Raw genomic sequence first — 24,345 nt, forward strand, 5'->3', positions numbered from 1 at the left:
TTCCTTCTTTATGGGAGAGCGATACGGCGTTTTCCCGAGTGCCGATACGGCGTTTTCCCATCAGTCAACTGTTGACTATACGAACTACTGCGTCAGTTAATCTTCGCCGTGTCAAGATTTAAATTGCTTCCAGATTGTAAATACTTCACATGGAAAGTAAATTATTCTATTTTAATCATCTGCAACCGACCACTCACGCTCGGCGTGAGATGGTAGCTAATTCAGCAATTTTGTTAACGAACACGGCATACCGCACTTGAAATACCGCAGCCATAAAATATTCAGCAGAATCATACAATATCGCGGTCTAAAAAACATTCAGTAATACGTAACAGTTTGTTCGTATTGCCAGTAAAACTAAATTTCTTAGATAAATTTATTTAAATTATATTTAAAAAATGGCGGATGGTCCGTTTTATCGGGGTTTCTGTGCGGATCCGCTGTGGAATTATTCCCTGACTTGGAACACCACGGATCCCGATTTCACGCAGTGCTTTCAGACGACCGTGGCGGTGTGGGTGCCGGCGTTCTTCCTGTGGGCGGCGCTTCCCTTTCAAGCCTTCCGTATTCTGCGTAGTCGGTGGAAAGAGAAGCGGTGGACATGGCTGCCCATTGCCAAAGTGGTACGTACACAAAGCAAAATAATAAGCTTTCAAGAATTTTTACGTGAATTATTTAAAAAAAGCTTGCGTGCATTAGTGCAATTTGTGCATAGTGCATAGTGTATTTGTTACTTAATTTTCAGGCTTTTTGCTTGGCATTGTCTGGAATATGCGCCGCAGATTATGGAATTACAGCCAGCATTTGGGCAACGGATTACGGATCCGTTGGAAATGCAGCGTTTTTTGCTGCACTTATCCAAGGAAGCACCTTCGTACGTCACCAGACTATTTTCTCATAACTGCTGAATTGATATTTTCTTAACGCAAAGGAATAAAATTTTATAAATGATTTAAACACAAGAATAAAATGCCTGAAAAGATTGTTCTGGCTAAAACGGTTACTCTAGATTTGCAATGTAAATTGATTGATAATTAAATCGGATAACTGAGGCATTTTGGATTACATACAATTATTTTTCATTAAAAGCGCCGCTTCAGTTTTATTATGCGGTAAACGCGGGTGCACAACGGTCAGCGATGACTCACAGGAAACCGTTGAAAACCGAAGCCAAAGGATGCGACGTTCACATACTAAGGCCGTGTTTATTATGAAATATGAGCGGATCTGAATATAAAAACTGCTTGCTACTTTGCCGGCTATGGTTACAACAGGTTTGTTGTTATTTTGCAGCTGTTAGCGGCATTCTTCGTCTACACCGACCGGCGAAATGCTCGCTCATCATCGGCCATATTATTCATCTTCTGGTTACTCACCCTCCTGGGACGCATCATTCGCTTACGCGGTATTGTCAGACGATACTATACACAGGTAAATCACCACAATAACCGTTGCAGTACTTAGTAATCAATAATCGGTTACGCCAATGGCTTCGATTTCGCATAGGTTTATTTTCAAATGTATCCGTACGCACAAGAAAAGGCTTTAACTGGGAAATTAGGAAGAAAGCATTTTTTTATAATACACATTAATCAGTTTTTAAAATACTGTTGCATAATAAATCTCCTTTCGGCTGGTTTAATCTTTGAAATTTTGTTTGGTATTCGTGTGTAAAACTGCAGTACTTATTTTTCAATAATCAGTTGCGCTATTATGGCTCAAGCTTCGCATACGTTTCTTTGGTAATGTACGAGTATCCGTAAACAGAAGAAAGGATTTTTAACTAGAAACTTCGGAAGAAAGGGAATTTTTTATATCAAATACACTTCCATAGTAAATCTCCGTTTTGCTGTTGTAATCTTTCCTCTTTTTTTCTTGTTTCTGCTTATGATTTCCTGGGTTCTTGCTATAAAATGTCACTATAGGAAAATTAATTTGCTTTTTTAGATGTACGTGATACATAATATTATATTAGTATGTTAGAATAACATCGAAAAATGAGGGAAATAATTAAAAAAACCGTACATTGCAGGATTTGCCAGCAGCAGAAATGCCGTTAAATATTGTAATCTTGATACTTATCAGCATCCAGCTAATTTTCGCTTTCCTTGCGCAAACGTTCCATGCGCGCATTGCCGGCTCTACGGTCAGTGGAAAAGAAGTCATCGTGTTTTTTATTTACCGTGCAAACGATTTTTGATGCTCATAACCTAAGTCAAACGTCAATGTAGAATCCATCGCCAGAGATTTCAGCAGCCTTTCCAATCCGCTATATATATGCCTGGTTTACATCGTAAGTCGCTTCAGGCTTGATCCGCTGCAGTTATTTGGAAGAAGTTGACGCATTTTGTTGAAAAAAATTTTTTGTGTTGTTCTTCCAGAGTGACTATTCGTGGCTACCGGAAACCGCTGGAATTCCAAGATCTGTGGGATTTGCGATGTGAAGATCAAGTTACGCCCTTGGCACATACTCTTGAAAAGTACTGGAGCGAAGAATTGGAAAAGCATCGAAAAAAGTGAGACATCCAACAATTATAGTTTTAATAATTATTTTAAATTATTTATAATAACTAGACAGATTTACTTATTATTTGTAATCATAACTCTCAGGAATTTGACGAGCAACGAGAAAAAGCCCACCACCCCATCCCTCGCTAAAGTATGGTTCAAAACGGTCTGGGTGGGTATGATACTCAGCGGATTGCTCAAACTGACTATTGATCTTATTGGATTTCTTCCGCCAAAACTGCTGCAGTAAGTTTAAAACATTTCAAAGCCACAGTTAGTAACCATATTATCCATGTTAGAACGGTAAATTAATCTCTTCTTAGGTTGCTAATAGCCTTTGCGGCGGATAGGAGTGAGCCAGCTTGGAAAGGCTACATCTACGCTGTGGCTTTGTTTGCAGCGACGTTCACGCAGTCCGCATTAATTAGCAATTTCATGATGTATGTGCTCAAGATGGGCACAAGATCGAAAGCAAGTCTAACCACGTAACATTAAAATACCAATCTAAAGGTTAATTCTAAAATTGTCTGCTTTGCACCTGTACAACCGTTTTTGTTGCAGGCTGGATTCACAGCAGTCATTTACCGAAAGGTACCTACAGATACATAATGATGTCAAAAGCCGTTTTCGTCAGCTTCGTATTACGTTATCGCAGCGGAACTTCATGCAGACCTCTGCCTTTTACAGGCATTGCGAATTACCAGTGCCGTCAAACACAGCAGCACCATCGGAGAAATTATCAATTTGATGGCGGTGGACACCCAAAAGTTCATCGATCTGGCGCATTCGTTACATTCACTGTGGGCGTCTCCGCTACAAGTGGGCATTTGCTTGTACTTTCTTTATCAACAACTGGGTGTGTCCATCTTCGCCGGACTGGGTTTCATGATTCTGCTGGTCCCCATCAATACCGTTACCGCTATTGCTGCTCGAAAGTTTCAGGTAAAACTATCATACGGTTTGTAGGAAGAAGCGATTTTGAGCTCGTTTGACACTATGGGATTGAACAGGTAATGCAAATGAAAGAAAAGGATAAGCGCATGAAGCTGACGAATGAAGCGCTGAAAGGGATTAAAGTGCTGAAGCTGTACGCATGGGAAGATAGGTAGGCCAAAGGTCATAAGGCGTACATATGACGACACATCAATCAAAAACGTTGTGCCAGTCAGTTGACGGAAAAATAAGCACAGCAACTTTACATTTTCGTCATCACTGCAAGCTACGATTCGAATTATGGCAACATTTTACTCGCTGCAGTTTTGAGAAGCAAATTTTGGACATCCGAGAAAACGAAGTAAGCGTAACTTGTATGGTTAATTGAAGACGTACTGTTACAAGAGACTTTGTATCGCTAGATGCGCAGCATTCAAAAAGTATCTTTGTTGACGTCCATGACCTTTTTCTTATGGACGGTGTCACCGTTCCTAGTGGCACTGGTGACCTTCTGCCACGTATATCTTCATGGACCAAAAGCAACGTTTTGGACACCCAGAGAGCCTTCGTTAGTTTGTCGCTGTTCAATATTCTGCGCCAACCATTGACAGATTTTCGGCTGATCATCACATCACTTGTCCAGGTATTCCTCTTCAACAGAATATAGACGGCCACTGGCAGACAGGTTTCTACGTTTTAGGCCAGGGTGTCCATTGACCGCATGGCCACGTTTTTGACGAAAGAAGAACTCGATCCGGATAATGTGCGTTTGTTAGCCAAAACCGATCCAACCGTAGGTGAAGCTGTGCTGGTGAAAAACGGCGAATTCGCCTGGGATCAGAAAGATGCCAGCACTTTGCAGAGCGTTAACGTGCAAGTCACACCCGGCCAACTGGTGGCGGTGGTGGGAAAAGTGGGTGCCGGCAAGTCCTCGCTCGTGTCGGCGATGCTCGGGATGATGGAGAAGAAGCGAGGCGAAGTAATTGTTAAGGTACTTATGTCTTCCGAACAATTCATGCAAAACGACTTTACTGTAGTCCAAGTTTTTCAGGGCACGATTTCCTGCGTCAATCAACAAGCATGGCTACAGGTAAACTGGGAAATATCGCTCTTATAAAGAACACCGCAACTAGATACCGAAGCGCTGCTAGAACCTTGTTTTACTCGAATCGTTTCTAGCTAAGTAATGCTAAAAAAGGTCCTAAGGCCTCCAATGAGCCGTGACGGTGATTATCAAAAATCAAATCAACCGAATTAAAGGCTGAATTTATTGGGCCGTTTAGCTCGTCCGTTACATGATATCAAAACTTGAGGACAAAAGTAGCTAGCTTTCCAATGATTTGCAACCATACTACACTACTGGGAAGCTGGCTAGAAAAGGCAGCGAGAGCTGACAACAGCATTACTTCCCCTTCTAAACTAACAACGCTTGTTTGTTTTGGCTGCGACAAAATGTACTGCCTGGTAATCTTTTTTTGTGCAAAACAATAGATGCAGAACTTTTATGTTATAGAACATGACGGTGCAGCAGAATATCCTGTTCGGGAAACCTATGGATAGGGAACGATATGACCGCGTCGTAAAATGTTGCGCGTTGGAACCCGATTTGCTAATACTGCAAAATGGCGATCGGACGCCGATTGGCGAAAAGGGACTAAATTTAAGCGGTGGGCAGAAACAGCGTATTTCTCTGGCACGAGCTGTTTATGCCGATGCCGACGTGTGCTTTCTGGATGATCCACTCAGTGCTGTGGACGCCGATGTGTAAGCTGTTGGGAAATCTGTAGATTTTTTGAACTTGTTAAACTAAATTAGCTTTATTGCAGTGGTGAGCAATTGTTCGAGGAAGTCATTGGACCAAAAGGTCTGCTGGCTGGAAAAACACGGATTTTCGTTACCCACGGTGTCAGTTTCCTCCCGCAAGCCGATAACATTTTAGTTATCGAAGACGGCCGGATTGCCGCAACGGGAACCTACAAAACCCTGCTGAACAATAACGGTTCCTTCTCCGCCCTGCTGCGCTCATATCTCCCTGAGAAGGCGGAAGGCGGTGAAGCGGATACCGTATCGTTACCCGAAAGTGTGGAACCGCGCTCAAAGACCAGTTCCACCGCGACACTCCGCAAAGTCCGGCGAACCTTTTCCAAGATATCACAGAGACGTAGCAGTACGGTACCGGAAAAGGTTCCCGAAAAACAAGTCAAACCGGATGCAGCGTTAGTCGAGGAGGAGATGGAAGTCGGCAATGTGAAGTGGAGGATTTTCGTGTCGTACATGCGTTGCATGACGTACCCGGTGTTCTTCTCCATGATCGCTGCGTTCTCCGCGTATAACGCGCTTAACTTGTACACCAACGTCTGGTTGGGTGATTGGTCGGAAAATGCGGAGTCTGAGGAGCGATATACTGATCCCGCGTGGAGAGATTATCAGCTGAGAGTCTACGGAGGAATAGGTGGCGCTTTAGGTAACCTTTTGCTGTTCATGTTAATTTTGTCATTCATATTTCGATTTTGCCCGCATTCCAGATAATGGTTTTAATGACTGTAGTGACGCGAAATTAAGGGTCACTAAAATCAATCCGACCCGGAACAATGTTTGGGAAATCCGACCCATATCCGAATCCGAACCTATTCGGATTTTTATCCGACTATCCGATCCGAATTTTGGATCGGATCGGATTGGGTCGGATATCTCTAGTTACCAGTCCATCTCCCACTATAGTACAGCTTAGGACAAAAAAGACGCACAGGCCCACACCCAGATATCCGTACGCATGTGGCAAGTGCATTTGTACGACAACCGGATATTTTAGCTGAGCCGTACAGCGCACTGCGCTGCATGCGTTCGGAATGCTGTGGGTGGGATTATGCGTCTTTTTTTACCTAAGCTGTAAGTACTTGATAACACAATAAAACTTACGAGAACTTGGAAAAAATGAACGAATTACCGTAAGAAGTGTTTCGAAGAACGTATCCGGCAAGTAAGTACAAAAAGGCCAGTCGCTACAGAGTACAGTGATAAACGCTAATGGCAATGCTTCGCCATGTGTGAATGTAGTAAAGTGGCTAAACGACAAAAATCACCGGTGCTGGTAAAACCAAAATGAACAATAGTTAATCTTTATGACATTGTATCAGGCAAGCGCAGGGAGCTCACAGTGAGGCTTTATTGACAAATAAAGGGAGAAAGACCGCGTGATATGAGGGGAAAAGAACAAAGCAGCCAATGTCTGGCAATGCTAATGTCAGCACGTCAATTGTCTGGCAGGTAGTTCTAGAGCGAGTGATCCAGCAGAGAAAGAAGTGCTGGCGGCATGAACGTCGTGCTGGCCAGGCATACGTGATGTGATACGCAGCCTGGGCTCGTATCCAACGTGAGCGCATGAACACCGTGATACTGCGATAGAGGGACAAGAGATCAAGTATAGCTCAATGTGTGCGCACGCGGTAGATCCGCTGGGCGGAGAGTGCAGTGCAGCAGCACACATACGTACAGAGAGTGAGAGGCGAATGCAGAATGTGTGCGTGCGTACGCATACGCCAAGTATAGCGTAGGTACCGCGCAGGCTCGCGTGTTTCTCAATTCATTCAAAAACTAGTTTCGCCAATTTTTTATGCGTGTTTTTTCTCAGTATTAGCGTACGTGGCCGCGTGTTCAATGTACGCCGTCGGGCAGGTATACGCCTCGGGCTCCCTCCATCGCGGAATGCTCCGGCGAGTTCTGCATGCGCCGTTGGCATTTTTCGACACGACACCGCTTGGACGCGTCATCAACCGGTTCAGCAAAGACATCGAAGCCATCGATATGATGCTGCCGTCGTCGCTGATGATCTTTCTCAGCTTTGCGATAAGTGTGTTGGCGACGATTATTTTCGTAAGTACTTTCTCTTATAAACAACTTCTCGTTCAGCAAAACATTTCTTTGTGTTCGGCAGCTTTGCGTGATCATTCCGTACTTCGCGGCAGTTATCGTTCCGCTCGCTGTCGTGTACTTTTTCATCCAACGTTTCTATATTGCCACCAGTCGACAACTGAAACGGCTGGATAACGCGTCGCGATCACCGATTTTCTCGCATTTAGAAGAATCCCTTGCCGGCACAACAATGATCATCGCCACCCGTCAAACGGAACGTTTTATGCACGAAAACGACGAGCACGTGGATAATAACAACAAAGCAGCTTACGCCAACTTGTATTCGCAAAGGTCACTTGCACTCTAAACATAAGCTTCGACCATAAAAAAAGGAAATGGCTTCACAGTTGCGTATGTTTCGCAGATGGGTGGCGGTCATGTTGGATTTTATGGGCAACCTGATCACGTTGTTCGCCGCCATCTTCGTCGTAGTTGGCCGCGGCAATAATTGGGTTGCACCGAAGAACACCGGGATAATTTTAAGTTACACGTTATCGGTGACATCGCTGTTGAACTGGTTAGTGCGAATGACCAGCGAAGTGGAGAATTACCTGGTATCTGTTGAGCGCGTCCAAGAGTATACGGAGATCGCGCAGGAAGCTGATTGGGTGCGCCATGATAAACGCCCCCCGAAGAACTGGCCACACGAAGGGAAAGTGGTGTTCGACAACTACCAAGCACGTTATCGACCGGAATTGGAACTGGTGCTGACGGACATCAACGCCGACATTAGTGCCGGCGAAAAGGTCACTAACGTATTTTCTGAATGAGAGACTAAAAACTGCTACTGATAGAAGCTTGTTGGCGTTTGTTTTAGGTGATTTTAATTTAATTCGTGGCTTCTTTGAGCAGATTGGAATCGTTGGACGAACCGGCGCCGGTAAAAGTTCTTTGACCTTGGCACTCTTCCGAATTGTGGAGCCCGCGGGCGGGAGCGTTATCATCGACAATATCGACCTGGTTAGCATGGGACTGCATGATGTTCGCTCACATCTGACCATTATCCCACAGGTAAAAATCTGAGCTTCATGGTCCCATGGACATTGTGGGTCATGGTTTACATACTCTGTATTTCCTTATGAGTTCTCGTAATACTAACTTTCCAATAATGCATTCTGCAGGAGCCGGTTTTATTCAGTGGAACATTGCGCATGAATCTTGATCCTTTTGACAAGTACACCGACGAAGCTGTGTGGCAAGCGCTACAAGATTCGCAACTGAAAACATTCGTATCATCCTTGACCGATCATCTGCAGCATGTTGTTGCGGAAGGCGGGGAAAATCTAAGGTGCGCCCACCACCAGTATTGAATCTCCTCCCCTGAATGTAATCTGTACAAAAAAGATCGTAAAAAGCATTACCAAAAGCGCAATCACGGTCAAAACAGTAGCACGATGACAATACTTTATAGACACCTTTCCTAGCGATATTGCACGACATTTTTTACACAATTTATTGTATATTGTACAGATAATTTTGTTTCAGCGTAAACAAACTTAACAGTAAACATCACATTCATATCATACAACTGATACAAGGTATGCCTCGCGCTCCGCGCTCGGGAATACCCTTTTTGACGGAAGTAATATTTGACCACCCCTCGTTTTTTTCGTGATCCAGTGACCACAGGCTATTTTCTCACTTTTTCATTAAATGGCCCGCGCAATTCCGATTTTTCTCTATATTATTGCGATAATTGCTGCCTTCGTGGTAACACTTTGTTTTACTCGTAGGAATGTACAGTACTGTAGTACCCCACTATCACTGTACCAGCATGATATACGAATAATATCTAATTATATTACTCCATTTTCTATATTTAAGAACCTGTCGGAATGTCTTTTGACGAAGGCCTTCTAAAAAAAATCTAAATTCAGAAGGCACACCTATAGAAAATTAGGAATTTTTTACGACTTAGCTTGACTTAAGAAGCTGACTACGCGTTGATTTATCCATAAAAACCCAGGAAAAATACGTTTTGAACGATAAGATTGTATGAATAGATAATGTTTTCAGCGTTGGTCAACGACAACTACTTTGCTTAGCCCGAGCTCTCTTGAAGAAAACGAAAATCCTTGTTATGGACGAAGCAACGGCTGCGATTGATTTGCAAACAGGTAAAATTTTTAAACTCTTACCAATGTAGCTTTTAGGCTTTTTGTCAACCGGATAAAATTTTGCTCCTATTATTTCGAACTGGTGAGATGCCAATGCAGTTACTCTTTATTGCAGAGGGGCTTATTCAAAAAACTATCCGGGAGAAATTTGTTGACTGTACGGTGCTGACCATCGCTCACCGGTTGAATACCGTCATGGACAGCACGAGGTTGTATTATGCTTTTTTAAGTAATACGGGATTCTTTTGACCGTTTGCGAATTTTGTAGGATTATGGTGATGGATCAAGGAAAGATTGTGGAATTCGCTCCACCCGCAGAAATGCTGAGAGATACCAATTCCGGGTTTTATTCCTTAGCCAAGCAGGCTGGTTTGGTGTAGCGTAAGCGGAAGGAATGCTTTGGTGCATGTCAGAAAATTCTGGGTCCTGTAGACTGAACTGGATAACCATGAACATCCAACGGCAAGGAACAGGACTGCACGGCTCCGTGTATGGAGCATTCTAGAGACGGGTAACAAGCGCCACAAGTTACGCTACCTGCAATGCAGAATACAGATTCTCACTTCGTAATTTCCTTTAAGCAGAGGTTGGTTTTCCAAATCTTTAAACGAATCTCACTGTGCTAAATATCTATCTATCTGACCACCGTATTTGACCGGTCTCTACATTCTGTCATTCGGTACTGAGCCAGCAACGTAATCGATTGACCCTGTATACGGCCAGTGCATGCCGGATCGATTGGGTCGCTTGATGATCGGACAGCTGTCATGCATTCGGAATGCGATGCCCGTTCTTATTGTTAACCGTTCTAACACTAGTGTGGTAGTGCAAATGAGAAATAAAAACAAAAATGTATGAAATTCGCGTGAAACGAAATTAATGTAATGGTTAAAGTTCGGTTTGGGGAAGGTCGATGGTGTTCCATTAACAGCCTGAATGCGGAACATCGCAAAAAATAAGATAAATGAGTAAGATTCTGTCTGTTGAGAATCTGTTTATTATTGGCTACACGGATAGCCACTCCTCCTATCGGCCGGCCACCGGTCATCGGTGGCGCATATTAAAGCGCGACATACCGGCAACTTCCAGTTGCATGCAGCAGCAGCAAGCAATTTTCCCACCCGCCCACTCCTAGGAACGCGGATACCGTGGAGACTTCGGACAAGTGGAAGATATTTTTTCTTGTAATCTATGTATTTAGCTTTGTTCTCCAAGATATTTGCTGTTCACAAAATAAAATATAGTTGTTTTGTGGTGGATCTATGTATATTCGTGCGGAGGCGTACCTGCCCTGTGCAGGCGTTATTTTGTCGTTTACGCTATGCAATTGTTTGGTGCATTGCAGTTGTTTGTTCGTTTCCGGTGGACAAATTCGTCCCCCAGGGATTCTGTTAATAAAATCCACCCCCATGCGCGGCAACGTTGTATCGATATAATACATTGCGAGTTAGGCACAATAATACTCGCCAGAATACCACAGAATTACTAAAGAAATATATACCTAAATCGCTTTTTAAACGAGAAAAGCTGAAACTGACCGGGCCTGCAGTTACTGCGCGAGTTGAAACGAGTGCGGTAGCTGTCAACGTTGCTCGTTACTCGCGGCATTGCAAGCTGCATATAATCAAGAACAATGCCTTCCCGGTTTCGTTGCCGTATTGCGGGACTCCCATTATTGCTGATTCTGGGATGTTTTACCGTAACCACCTAGGAAAATGTTTGCCTACCTAGATTTGTCTAGCATTTTATAATCGGGAAACAGCCACTAGCCGGACGGTTTTGGTTGTGCACTAATAGTTTGCCGGTCGTTCTGCGTGATCCCGGTTGTGGATGCCAGTCATACAATACGCACCGTAGTGTAGACAGACGGTAGTGTATCGCGGTTTTCTCTGGGTCGGTGGATACATGAAAAAACGACAAACCGTTACTGTTGTACACTTCCATCGACATTCGACGGTATATGTACGAAGGACGCTCCAAAAGTAAGTTTCCCTATTTTGCCTCCCTTCCATTTGAAGTAACAGATATATTTTTTGTTGTATAAGCAATTATGTAAACTAATTAGAGAAATAAGAATCAAAAGATTCAATGAAGAACTGGGACAACGAAAAACAGAAGCAATACTACTCATACATTCATTTCCACGAGTTTTTTCTATTACCACTTCCGTCCCTGTTATAATTTCGACAGCAAATTTAAAGTACCAGCTAAAAATACTGTTCTAAATATTACTGGCTACTGCAGTAACAAAATGGTTTGAAAAATTTACGGAGGAGAACAAACATTTTTTCTCTCCACGACGCCGGAATCCCCCTTTTCAGCCTTCTTGCTGATATGAATCCATAAGTTCTTGGCATCAATAAAAAGAAAATTTCATGCGCAGTCATGCGCTTTTTGGTCCCTTGGACACAAATAACTTCAAATTGTACCGACAACTATAATGTTTTACAAGAAATTTTCGATTTTTTACCGTCTGGCACCTTGAGCAGATCTGTGGTTTTTTCACCTAGACATCGAGAGTTTTTACTTTTCTGGAACAGCATTGCAAAGAAGTTATTTTGTTTCGTACTTGGAATTAGGACAGAAAAGAATTCCTAATCTGATGATATTTGGTGGTTTCCAAAAATCGAGCAGGAAGACTGAGAAAAATAACAAAAACTGTCAGGGTAAAACCCGTGGCAAAGTGCCGAAAACCTTGAACGGCTTTCTCGGCAGTTCTTTTCCACTTGATTGTATCTGTATACTGTGGGTGGTCAAAATCTCTGTGTATTCTTTACGCGGCAGTTGGGTAAAAAGCATGAGTCAACGGCGCGTAAACAAGCAAACGTGCTCATTCGTAAACAAGAATTCTGGGATGGGCTATCAGCTTACTCGTCCATGTAAGCGTTGCGCTTCGATATCGAAGCGCAACCATTACTTACCCAGACATACACACGTATAAGTCAGCCAGCAGAGTTCTTTGTTGTAAACGTTTTGCCAACAACTTTATACAATGGATTTGTATAATTTCTTATGTTATGAACTGATATGTCGCTTGTCTTGATTAATTACGGAATTACCAGTATATTTTGCATTTCGCTCTGTGAAAATCATTCTGCCACATCAGAGCACTTTTGTATCTGGTTCATACCTGCAATCATGAAAGCTCCCAAGAAAAAAAGTCCCCCAAGAAGAAGAAACAACAAACGCCAATTCAACCAAAGGTAATTGACGGCAACGTTTCGGTGGTCCAAGACAAAACCAATGCAGCCAAAGCAACTCGCCAGCAATTTTCAGAAAAGCGTCTCTAGACATTCGCCATTCCTGGCGCAAACTGTCATCGTCTAAAGCCGGTAAAACGTGTTCCAAAAAAAACCTGCTTTTAGGAATTTGTTGCCGGCTTAAATAACGACGGCTCTAGAGACCCACTTTAAATTTCAACATGAACTCAACATCGTCGTCTTCTGATTCAAGCGCATCAAAATCGCTATCGCTGGTGCTTTCGGAATCGCTTTCTAACAAGGCTTGCTCCGTTTCATCATTGATTAACTCTTCGATCTTTAAACTGATAATCTTTTCAGAAATTTCTGCCTTTTAGATGGTGGTGCCATTGCAGAAATCACAACAGTTATTGCCACTACTGTAATTTATACTCGTGCAATTAATTTTTGAACCCCTCGCAAATAAAGAATACTGCAGCCTGACAGGCGCAGCGATGTCTTCGTTATGCCGGCACATGATGCAGACTAGTTCATATGGCGCCGTAGTTTGCATTAAAAGTAACTTTTGTTTTCACTTTGGTGGTCAGTTTCTTTCCTGGCACGCAAACATACTCGTCTTATCATTTGTTGACAGCTTTTTGGCTGATTCATCGGGTTGTTTTTACTTGTTCTGGCCTTTACGCTACACGCATCGATTACACAGAAGATTTTGACCACCCATACTGTAGTTAAGTAGAGTTATATTTTATTTTGGTTCGTTAATGAAGGACGTTTCTAAAAATATGGTTCATCAGAACTAAAAGCGTTCAAGTCGGGAGAGGCAAAATAGGGAAACTTACTTTTGGAGCGTCCTTTGTATGTATCGACGTGCTACGCGGGCAGAGCGGTGTTTTTGGCTGCCCGTCAAACCGCAAACAACCCGACCGGACATCATCAGCTCTCGAGCATCTTTCTGCCTGGTATCACCGCACATCCGTCTCGCTAATCACTACCGATAAACACTTAGTAATGCCTCAATAAGCAAGAAACACGCACATGCGGATGGTTCGTTGAATATCATTTCCGACCAAACAAGATTGCTCGTACACTGGCTCAAAATAGACGCTCGTGAATTGATTACTTATACGATAATTAATTTATAATGTGGAAAATGTGCGGACCATCATCATCTGGCAGTTGTCTCGTACACCTATGGCCCATTTCGTTACCACTCTGTAAAATCGCCCCGTTTTTTGTTCGGAAGCAGAATCTGTGCGCGACAACTTATCAGGAAGCGGGCAGATTAAACTAGCGAGACATACCCGGGAAATCAATCTCGAATTGTCGGACGTGGGTCAGCTGGATGCCGGTAACCCCCTAGCGGGGAACAACCTTATCGGTGCATCCGGGATAAGCAAAACAACGATTAACGCCCCCTACCATCTGGTAGAAGAGCGGACCATGAGAAAATCTAAGAAAACCTAAGAATATAACCTAAGAAAGCATACAGCTGTATGTAACCTAAGATACCACACAGCAGCAGCACTTTGCATCACCGCGTTCCCGGTTGTAACCCTGCTGACTATCAGTAAAATATTGTCACTACTGTGGTGTGCGTGACGCCTTTAACCACGGGACTGCTGCTATCAGAAACCGGTTACTTTTGATTTACGGGCAGGGCCGGTAACTCGTCTTGACGAAATACGAGTAAAAGCGTTGTCGACTCTGTTTGTTCGGTCCCCATACGTATAATCATTTGATTGTTTAATAACTATGCGATTATGAAATGACGCAGATGGGAAACAATAGCTACTGGTATTTTAATGAACTACTTTTGCGCCGCTGGCTTTCTAATTTACGCCGGAAATGCGCTTACGGAATAGCACAATGCGCCAAAGCACTTTGCGTTGTGCCCGCGGCAGTTAATTATATTAAAATGATAATTATCACAATAAATCCAGGATTCTTGTCAGGTGTCGCGTTTAGTATGCACTGCTAACCATTTTCACATCACCGGCACATTTGAATGTCAATCACCCATAACCAATCGATACAATACAAATTAATACAGCACTATAACAGGGTACTGATAATAGCGGGAAACCGGTTTCTGTAGCTGTTGCAGCCGGCAGACATCCGATCGATGCAGCGTGTGGCTTTTGACCCGTACATGCGATGAAATCATCGCAAATACAGGTCCTCATTTTACGCAGGCCTTCCTTCTATCAGTGAGAGTGCCGATACGGCATTTTCTCTTCAGTCAACTGTTTACAATATGAGCCACTGTGTCAGTTTATCTCCGCCGTGTCAGGACTTATCATGTTTCCAGATTGTTAAATACTCCACGGGAAGCGCAAATTATTCTATATTAATTGTCTGCAACCGACAAGTCATGCTCGGCGTGAGATGGTGGCTAATGCAGCAATTTTGCTGATTATCACGGCACGCACTTGAAATACCGCAGCTGTAAATTATTCAGCAGAAACATACAATATCGCAATTTTAAAATTATTAACCCAGTAGTACGTAAGTTTGTACGTCTTGACCGTAAAACCTTTATTTCTTAGATAAACCTATTTAATTTACATTAAAAAAATGGCTGACGGTCCGTTTTATCGGGGTTTCTGTGCGGATCCGCTGTGGGATTATTCTCTGACATGGAACACCACGGATCCCGATTTCACGCAGTGCTTTCAGACGACCGTCGCGGTTTGGGTGCCGGCGTTCTTCCTGTGGGCGGCGCTTCCCTTTCAAGCCTTCCGTATTCTGCGTAGTCGGTGGAAAGAGCAGCGTTGGACATGGCTGCCCATTGCAAAGTGGTACGTAAAATAAACAAAATAATAAAGCCTTCAAATAATTTTACTTGCAGTAAATTATTTGTGTTAAAGAGATTTCAAGTTAGTTTAATTGTGACTTTTATTTGATATTTAGGCGCTTTGTTTGGCGTTGTTTGCAGTCTGCGCCGCAGATTTGGGGATCACAGCCAGCAGTTGGATAACGGATGCTGATTACGCGTCCGTTGGTAATGCAGTGTTTTTTGCTGCACTCATCCAGGGAAGCTCTTTCGTAAGTCAACAAAACTATTTTCCCATAATTACTAAATTATTATTCCCATAACGCAAATGAATAAAATTCTATAAGAATAATAAAGAGTAAAAACTAAAAGGCTTGAATAAAAAATAAAATTGCTGAAACAGGTGTTCTGGCTAAAATGGCTTGAAGTGAAGTGTAAATTGATGGATAATTAAACTGGATAATTGAGACATTTTAGATGACAAGTAATTAATCTTTTATTAGTAACGCCGCTTATTTTTTATTATGCGGTAAACGCGGGCACACAATGGCCAGCGATGAGTCACAGGAAACTGTTAAAAATCGAAGTCAAAGGATGCGACGTTCACACAATAAAACCATGTTTTTATTATGAGCCGGATCTGAATATAAAAAACGCTTCATACTTTTGCCGGCTATGGTTGCAACCGGTTTGTTGTTATTTTGCAGCTGTTAGCGGCATTCTTCGTCTACACCGACCGGCGAAGTGCTCGTTCATCGTCGGCAGTATTATTCATCTTCTGGTTACTCACCCTCCTGGGATGCATCATCCGTTTACGCGGTATCGTCAGACGATCGTATACACAAGTAAATTACCACGATAACCGTTGCGATACGTAGTAATCAATAATCAGTTACGCTAATGGTTTGGATTTTGCATAAGTTTATTTTCTAATCTATATGTAACCAGAAAAAAGGAAATTTTGCTAGGAAGAAAGGATTTATAATATGCAAAAAACACTTTTTTAAATACAATGCTATAATAAATCCCCGTTTCGCTAGTTTAATCTTTCTTATTTTTTTATTTGTGCGTATAAATTTCTGGTTTCTTGTTATAAAATGTCGCCATACAAAATATACTTTTTTTCCATGTAAATTCATATACAAATCTGTATAATAGAATGACACAATGAAAAATGATCGAAATAGCTAGAAAAAAACCCGTCCATTCCAGGATCTGCGGGCAGCTGAAATGCCGTTAAATATTGTGGCCTTAATACTGATCAGCATCCAACTGATTCTCACTTTCCTTGCGCAAAAGTTCGATGCGCGCATTGCCGGCGATAAGGTCGGTAGAAAAAAGGCTCATTAATTCATATTAATCGTAAAAATAAGTTTTGGTGCTTATATGAATTAAGCGTTATTGTAGAATCCATCGCCAGAAATTTCGGCATCCTTTCCAATCCGCTATATGTATGCCTGGTTTACACCGTAAGTCGCATCTGGCTCGATCAGCTGTAATTGTTGGCAGCAGTTGATGCATTTCGTTGGAAACAAAACATTTAACATCGATGTTTCGTTCCTTCAGAATGGCTATTCTGGGCTACCGGAAACCGTTGGAATTTGAAGATCTGTGGGATTTGCGGTATGAAGAACAGGTTACGCCCTTGGCACATACTCTTGAAAAGTACTGGAGCGAGGAGCTGGAAAAGCATCGAAAGAAGTAAGGCGTCGCATAATTATCTGTACTGTTTGAGCTCATTTAGTGGTTGGAAGAAACTAATGTTTTTCAAATTATTTAATATATTAAGTTGTAATTTGCAGAAATATGACAGTTAACGAGAAAAAGCCGACCATCCCATCCCTCACCAAAGTGTGGTTCAAAACCGTTTGGGTGGATATGATACTTAGCGGATTGCTCAAACTGGCCATCGATCTTATCGGATTTATTCCGCCACAACTGCTGCAGTAAATTTAAAACTTTTCAAATCCATTCCAAATTACGCAGCATGAAAACTGCAAATCAATCATTGCTTAGGTTGCTGATTGCCTTTGCGGCGGATATGAGTCAACCGGAGTGGAAAGGGTACATCTACGCTGTGGCTATGTTTGCGGCGACATTTACGCAATCCACATTGATTAGCAATTTCATGATGTATGTGCTCAAGATGGGCTCAAGATCGAAGGTAGGTCGCAACACCAGAATTTAACCGGCAAAACGAATGGACATTTCATAACTTACCCGTTTTTGTTGCAGGCCGGATTTACAGCAGCCATTTATCGAAAGGTATTTGCATAACTAAGTCAAAAGCTGCTTTCACCTGCTTCGTATTACCGTAGATTAGCACAATGACACTTGATGCGAATATCTGTGTTTTACAGGCTCTGCGAATTACTAGTGCTGCCAAACGCAGCAGCACCGTCGGAGAAATCGTTAATTTGATGGCGGTGGACACCCAAAAGTTCTTCGACCTAGCGCATTCGTTACATTCACTATGGGCGTCTCCGCTACAAGTGGGCATCTCCCTGTATTTTCTCTACCAGCAGCTGGGTGTGTCCATATTCGCTGGATTGGGTTTTATGATTCTGTTGGTCCCCATCAATACCGTTACCGCTATTGCTGCTCGAAAGTTTCAGGTAAAACTATCATACGGTTTGTAGGAAGAAGCGATTTTGAGCTCGTTTAACACTACGGAATTGTGCAGGTAATGCAAATGAAAGAGAAGGATAAGCGCATCAAGCTTACGAATGAGGTGCTGAACGGGATTAAAGTGCTGAAGCTGTACGCATGGGAAGAAAGGTAGGCAAAGGTCTTATAGCGTACATTTGGCGTCACACCAAATAAAAACGTTGCGCCAGTCAGTTGACGGAAACAGAAGCGTAGCAATTATAAATTATCGCTATCAAGGTAGCCATTATTCGAGTAATATCAAAGTTTAACTCGTTGCAGTTTTGAAAAGCAAATTTCGGACATCCGAGAAAACGAAGTAAGTGCAAATTTGATGTTTTATTCGTGACGTACTTTTACAAGAGATTTGTTTCGATAGATGCGAAGCATTCAAAAAGCCGCTTTCTTGACGTCCATGACCTTTTTCGTATGGACGGTATCGCCGTTTCTGGTAGCGTTGGTGACCTTTGCCACATATATCTTCATGGACGAAAGCAACGTTTTGGACACACAAAAAGCCTTCGTTAGTCTATCCTTGTTTAATATTTTGCGCCAACCGCTGACGAATTTCCCGCTGGTTATCACATCGCTTGTCCAGGTATTGTACTTATTTCCAAACAACACAAAACGTCGAACAGCTTAGAGAGCAGGTTTAAACGTTTCAGGCCAGGGTGTCCATTGACCGCATAGCCAGGTTCCTGACCAACGAAGAACTCGATCCGGATAATGTGCGTTTGTTAGCCAAATCCGATCCAGCCGTAGCGGAAGCCGTGCTGGTGAAGAACGGTGAATTCGCGTGGGACCAGAAGGATGCCAGCACTCTGCAGAATGTCAACGTGGAGATCAAGCCCGGCCAATTGGTGGCCGTAGTGGGAAAAGTGGGTGCCGGCAAGTCTTCGCTGGTGTCGGCGATGCTCGGGATGATGGAGAAGAAGCGAGGCGAAGTGACCGTTAAAGTACATAAATATGTGCAACTCCTGGTTATTTATGACAAGAAACTAGAAGCTTACAGTCCGAATTTTTCAGGGCACGATTTCGTATGTCAGCCAACAAGCTTGGATACAGGTAAATTTGCAAACCTTGCAGTTCTTAAGCAAACAGCAACTATATACCGAAGCGCTGCTCGCAGCGCAAGTAGAGCTTTTATTTTTAGAGCTTCGTGCTTTTATTTTTAGAGCTTTTTAGTAGAGCTTCGTGTTAGCAGTTTGGGAAGGATGTAAGGTCACCAGTGCAGCTATGACTGCGATCACTAAAACTCGCGAAATATCTAACAAACTGCAGGCTTAGTTTATTGGACGTTCTGTTTCCCTAAAGTAAAAACGAAGGAGCCAAAACTTAAGTCCGATCAGGACAAAACATGGTCAGTTCCCGAAACATTTTCGAGATGCCTGCTTTTACATTGTAGAACATGACGGTTCAGCAGAATATTCTGTTTGGAAAGCCTATGGATCGGGAACGATATGATCGCGTCATAAAATGCTGTGCACTGGAACCGGATCTGCTTATACTGCAAAATGGCGACCAGACGCAGATTGGCGAAAAGGGACTGAATTTGAGCGGCGGGCAGAAACAGCGCATTTCTCTGGCACGAGCTGTTTATGCCGATGCCGACGTGTGTTTTCTGGATGATCCACTCAGTGCTGTTGATGCCCATGTGTAAGCCGTTAGTCAATCTATGGGTTTTCTGAACTTAGCAGATGTATAATTTTATTGCAGTGGCAAACAATTATTCGAGCAAGTCATCGGACCAAAAGGTCTGCTTGCTGGGAAAACACGAATCCTCGTAACACACGGCGTCAGCTTCCTTCCACAAGCGGACAACATCCTAGTTATCGAAGATGGTGAGATTGCTGAAACGGGAACCTACAAAACCCTGCTGAACAACAACGGTTCGTTCTCCGCGCTACTGCGCTCGTATCTCTCCGAGATGGCGGAGGACGACGAAGCGGATGTTGTGTCAGTATCCGAAGATGTGGAACCGCGGTCACGGACCAGTTCCACCGCGACACTCCGGAAAGTCCGGCGAACCTTTTCCAAGATATCACAGAAACGGAGCAGTATGATACCGGAAAAGGTTCCCGAAAAACAAGTCCTGAAGCCGGATGCAGCGTTAGTGGAAGAGAAGATGGAAGTCGGCAATGTGAAATGGAACATTTTCGTGTCGTATATGAGATACATGACGTACCCGGTCTTCTTCTCCATGATCGCCGGGTTCTCCGCGTACAATGCGCTGAATGTCTACAGTAACGTCTGGCTGGGTGATTGGTCGGAGGATGCGCAGTTTGAGGAGCGGCGTACCGATCCCTCATGGAGAGATTATCGCCTGGGTGTCTACGGTGGAATAGGTGGCGCTTTAGGTAACATTTTGCTGTTTCCCATTTGTCATTGGTTTTCGATTTTGTCCACCCTCATTCAGACGATTTCATTTAACCAAAAAAACACCGAAAATACAATTTTGACCCAAAACGTAAGATTCAGAGCCCGGTGAGTTCATGTTGCAGTTTTTTACATAACTTATCTAGCGGTAGTTTTATAAAAATATAAGACCTACAGGACCTTTGACAAAATTTATAAAATCTTCGTAAGAAGTGTCCCGAATAGCGTGTTTGACAGGTAGACAGGCGCGACCCTACAACTTGCACTCTAATTGCAAGCCGACATGCGCCAATGTCAATGCGTAACCATCTGAGAATGTAGTAACTCAGCGTAGCGTGAAATACCACAGACAACAAGGATTTTGTTTATGCAAGTCATGAAACAGCTGCAACAATTTTTATGATTATGGATGGGTTTTTAGGATTAACATACATGGCCGCGTGTTTAATGAACGCCGTCGGCCAGGTGTACGCCTCGCGCACCCTCCATCGCGGTATGCTGCGGCGTGTGCTGCATGCGCCGATGGCGTTTTTTGACACGACACCGCTTGGACGCATCATCAACCGCTTCAGCAAAGATATCGAAGCCATCGATCTCATGTTACCGATGTCACTGATGATCTTTCTCAGTTTTGCGCTCAGTGTATTAGCTACGATTATCTTCGTAAGTACATTTTCTTATAAACAATTTCTCGTCCAGTAAAAGAGCTCTTTGTATTTGACAGATCTGTGTGATCATTCCATATTTCGCGGCAGTTATCGTTCCGTTGGCTATTTTGTACTTTTTCATCCAACGGTTTTACATCGCCACCAGCCGTCAACTGAAACGGCTGGATTCCGCATCGCGATCACCAATTTTCTCCCATTTCCAAGAATCCATTACCGGCACAACAACGATCATCGCCACCCGACAAACCGAACGTTTTATGCACGAAAACGACGAGCGTGTTGATCACAACAACAAGGCAGCTTACGCCAACCTGTATTCTCAAAGGTCACTAAAGCTCTTCTTAAAAAAAGCTTCGATAACGAAAAAAATGATTTTCATTTCAATTCGTTGGGCTTTGCAGATGGGTGGCGGTCATGTTGGAATTTATGGGCAACCTCATAATCTTGTTCGCCGCCATTTTCGCCGTGGTGGGTCGCGGCAACGGTTTGGTCGAGCCGAAGGAAACTGGTTTGATTTTAAATTACACACTATCGGTAACATCACTGCTGAACTGGTTGGTGCGAATGACCAGTGAAGTGGAGAATCATCTCGTCTCGATTGAGCGTGTCCAAGAGTATACGGAGATCGCGCAGGAAGCCGAATGGGTGCGCCCTGATAAACGCCCCCCGAAGAACTGGCCACACGAAGGGAAAGTGGTGTTCGACAACTACCAAGCACGTTATCGACCGGAACTGGACCTGGTGCTGACGGGCGTCCATGCCGATATTAGTGCCGGCGAAAAGGTCATTACCGTATTTTCTGAATGTGCTACACAGACATGAAATTAATTTGAAGTAATAGGTCCGGTTTAGCTTAATTTAATTTAATTCGTGCCTTCTTTGAGCAGATTGGAATCGTTGGACGAACCGGCGCCGGTAAAAGTTCTTTGACCTTGGCACTCTTTCGCATTGTGGAGCCTGCGGGAGGGAGCATCATTATCGACAATATCGACCTAACCAGCATGGGATTGCATGATGTTCGCTCACATCTTACAATTATTCCGCAGGTAAAAATTTGAGCTTCATGGACACTGCGATTACGGTTTAAAAGCTTCCCTATCAGAGAAACAATTTTCTTAAAACATTCTGCAGGAGCCGGTCTTATTCAGTGGAACATTGCGAATGAATCTGGATCCATTTGACAAGTACACGGACGAAGCTGTGTGGCAGGCTCTGAACGACTCGCATCTGAAAACATTCGTCTCCACCTTGACCGACGGTCTGCAGCACGTTGTTGCGGAAGGCGGAGAAAATTTAAGGTACGCTCATGGCCCACCGTCAGGCTTAATCGTCACTACCAGAATGTTGTCCGTAGAAAACACTAGTCGAAAGCATTATCAAAAAGCGCAATCCCGAGAAAAACAATAGAACGATGACAAACTTAAAAGTACTTTCGAGATGCTTTTTTTGATACTGAATGACATTACGTATATCATTTATTACATGTATTATATGTTAACTGTAATTCGGTGCCCCCGAGAGCAAATTTGAACAACAAACATTACATTTATGTTACAATGTTTCCAGTGTTGGTCAACGACAACTGCTCTGCTTAGCCCGAGCTCTCTTAAAGAAGACGAAAATCCTCATTATGGACGAAGCAACAGCTGCGATTGATCTGCAAACCGGTAAAATTTTTTTAAACTCTTGACCAATGTATCTGTAGCTTGTAGACTTATTACATATTTTATTCGGCAATGACCACTTCATAGAATAAAAAGCCAGCGCTGGTACACGCGAATTAAGATGATAGAAGGACTATTTTGACAACCGGCTACTGGTGAGATGCCAATGCAATTACTCTTTATTCCAGATGAGCTTATTCAGAAAACTATCCGGGAGAAATTTGTTGACTGCACAGTGCTAACCATCGCTCACAGGCTGAATACCGTCATGGACAGCACAAGGTTATATTTTAATTTCTCCAATAAATACTGAATTCTTCAGACCGTGTGCGAGGATTTTTGTGTGCGAGGATTTCTTTAGACGTGTGCGAGGATTTCTTTAGACCGTGTGAATTTTGTAGGATTATGGTGATGGATCAAGGAAAAATTGTGGAATTCGCTCCACCCGCAGAGATGCTGAAAGATACCAATTCCGTGTTTTATTCCTTAGCCAAGCATGCTGGTTTGGTATAGCATTAGAGGAAGAAGTGCTTTGGTGCATATTATAAAATTCTAGGTCCTATAGACTGTGATAGAAAACATCGCTTCCTTTTCGTGATGGATTCTTCTGATCTGGGCATAAGGATGGCAAACGTCCATAAGCTAAACCTGTCGTACATAAATTTTATCTGGAAACTGAAAATATACCAAAAGCCGGAGATGATATTGTTCCCATCACGCAGACGCATTCTTATCTGGCATGCCGAACATGGCCGGAAACGGCCCCAAGCCACCCTACAATAGAAAACAAAAAACTTTTTATTAATTCGTCAATATGACACGAGTTAACACTCCTCATTCTCTAATTTATACCCCTTCGCCTATGCATCTAGCAATAACCATTACAAAAGATGTCTGTCGTGTGTTGGAATATGGATTCCTTATTCCGATTGATTCCCTTTTCCTTTCCCACGAAATCTTGTACGTTTTTGCATCAGCGGGTTACGGTGACTGTGCTCGTGTACTCGTACGTCGATGTGTCAGTGGTGGTGTACGTACTGGTAGAGGTTTCCGTTGCAGTGGACGTATCTGTAGACGTGCTTGTTGTTGTCGTGGTCAGCCACATCGTGCGAGTCGTTGTAAGTCACATTATGCGCGTGCTGCATCCCAACCCAGTTACTGGAGTCGGCTGGATGTCCCTTTTCTCCGGGTGATGTTGCTCCGAGGCTTTTCCATTTAAATCGGTTAATCCTTTCGAGCCGTTGTTGCCATCCATGCTCCGTGGTAAAACTGTAGAGCTGAGCACAGGTTTATAGTTGTGGGCGCTGCGAGTGCGAGGCAGGCTGAATCCCGGCTGAATGATAGCTTCATCGTGAGTGTCGCTGTGCAGTTCATGGTCAGCGCCATTACCGTGTACGCTCTCAAAAAATAATGCTCTCGATAAAATCACTTGCAGCACGGTTGTTAATATTAAGACGTGTACTGGGTTAAAAACCGTCGTTTCCGTATTACAACAACTTAGCAAACTGAAACTTAATTTATTCCATTATTTTCTCACCTTTGTAATTA

At 43.2% G+C, this 24,345-nt stretch overlaps 2 protein-coding genes across 2 annotated transcripts; both read left to right on the forward strand.

Annotated features, from left to right (window-relative positions):
* Nucleotides 1-23: 23 nt before the first annotated feature.
* LOC129598783 (multidrug resistance-associated protein 1-like) lies at nt 24-23,500 on the forward strand. Its single transcript, XM_055496838.1, has 25 exons — nt 24-623; nt 15,581-15,715; nt 16,151-16,288; nt 16,656-16,769; nt 16,851-16,912; nt 17,010-17,144; nt 17,246-17,389; nt 17,460-17,607; nt 17,679-17,708; nt 17,804-18,058; nt 18,127-18,221; nt 18,372-18,408; nt 18,469-18,687; nt 18,755-19,045; nt 19,116-19,154; nt 19,495-19,745; nt 19,806-20,446; nt 20,887-21,128; nt 21,190-21,458; nt 21,535-21,916; nt 22,021-22,179; nt 22,265-22,431; nt 22,700-22,800; nt 22,986-23,079; nt 23,199-23,500. The coding sequence occupies exons 1-25, from the start codon at nt 399-401 to the stop codon at nt 23,308-23,310; spliced, it is 4,485 nt and encodes a 1,494-aa protein (XP_055352813.1). The 5' UTR covers nt 24-398; the 3' UTR covers nt 23,311-23,500.
* On the forward strand, nt 2,860-10,551 carry LOC129598784 (multidrug resistance-associated protein 1-like). The gene is given in 20 exon segments (XM_055496839.1): nt 2,860-2,948; nt 3,070-3,099; nt 3,196-3,450; nt 3,519-3,613; nt 3,766-3,802; nt 3,864-3,953; nt 3,955-3,981; nt 3,983-4,084; nt 4,142-4,432; nt 4,493-4,531; nt 4,955-5,205; nt 5,268-5,905; nt 7,073-7,314; nt 7,376-7,644; nt 7,718-8,099; nt 8,206-8,364; nt 8,475-8,641; nt 9,370-9,470; nt 9,586-9,679; nt 9,739-10,551. Coding segments are annotated over 18 exon segments (3,291 nt in total). The 5' UTR covers nt 2,860-2,948; nt 3,070-3,099; nt 3,196-3,255; the 3' UTR covers nt 9,851-10,551.
* Nucleotides 23,501-24,345: the final 845 nt, after the last annotated feature.

This window comes from Paramacrobiotus metropolitanus, unplaced genomic scaffold (assembly GCF_019649055.1).
Source record: "Paramacrobiotus metropolitanus isolate TYO unplaced genomic scaffold, Prichtersi_v1.0 Parri_scaffold0000129, whole genome shotgun sequence".
Classification (NCBI taxonomy): domain Eukaryota; kingdom Metazoa; phylum Tardigrada; class Eutardigrada; order Parachela; family Macrobiotidae; genus Paramacrobiotus; species Paramacrobiotus metropolitanus.

Bases quoted from the DNA above. Each gene is read 5' to 3' on its own strand.
- LOC129598783 (XM_055496838.1), top strand. From the start codon at position 399: ATGGCGGATGGTCCGTTTTATCGGGGTTTCTGTGCGGATCCGCTGTGG. The intron at 17,608-17,678 runs GTAGGTCGCAAC...TTTTTGTTGCAG, and splicing joins AGATGGGCTCAAGATCGAAG to GCCGGATTTACAGCAGCCAT. The intron at 22,432-22,699 runs GTACGCTCATGG...CAATGTTTCCAG, and splicing joins GAAGGCGGAGAAAATTTAAG to TGTTGGTCAACGACAACTGC.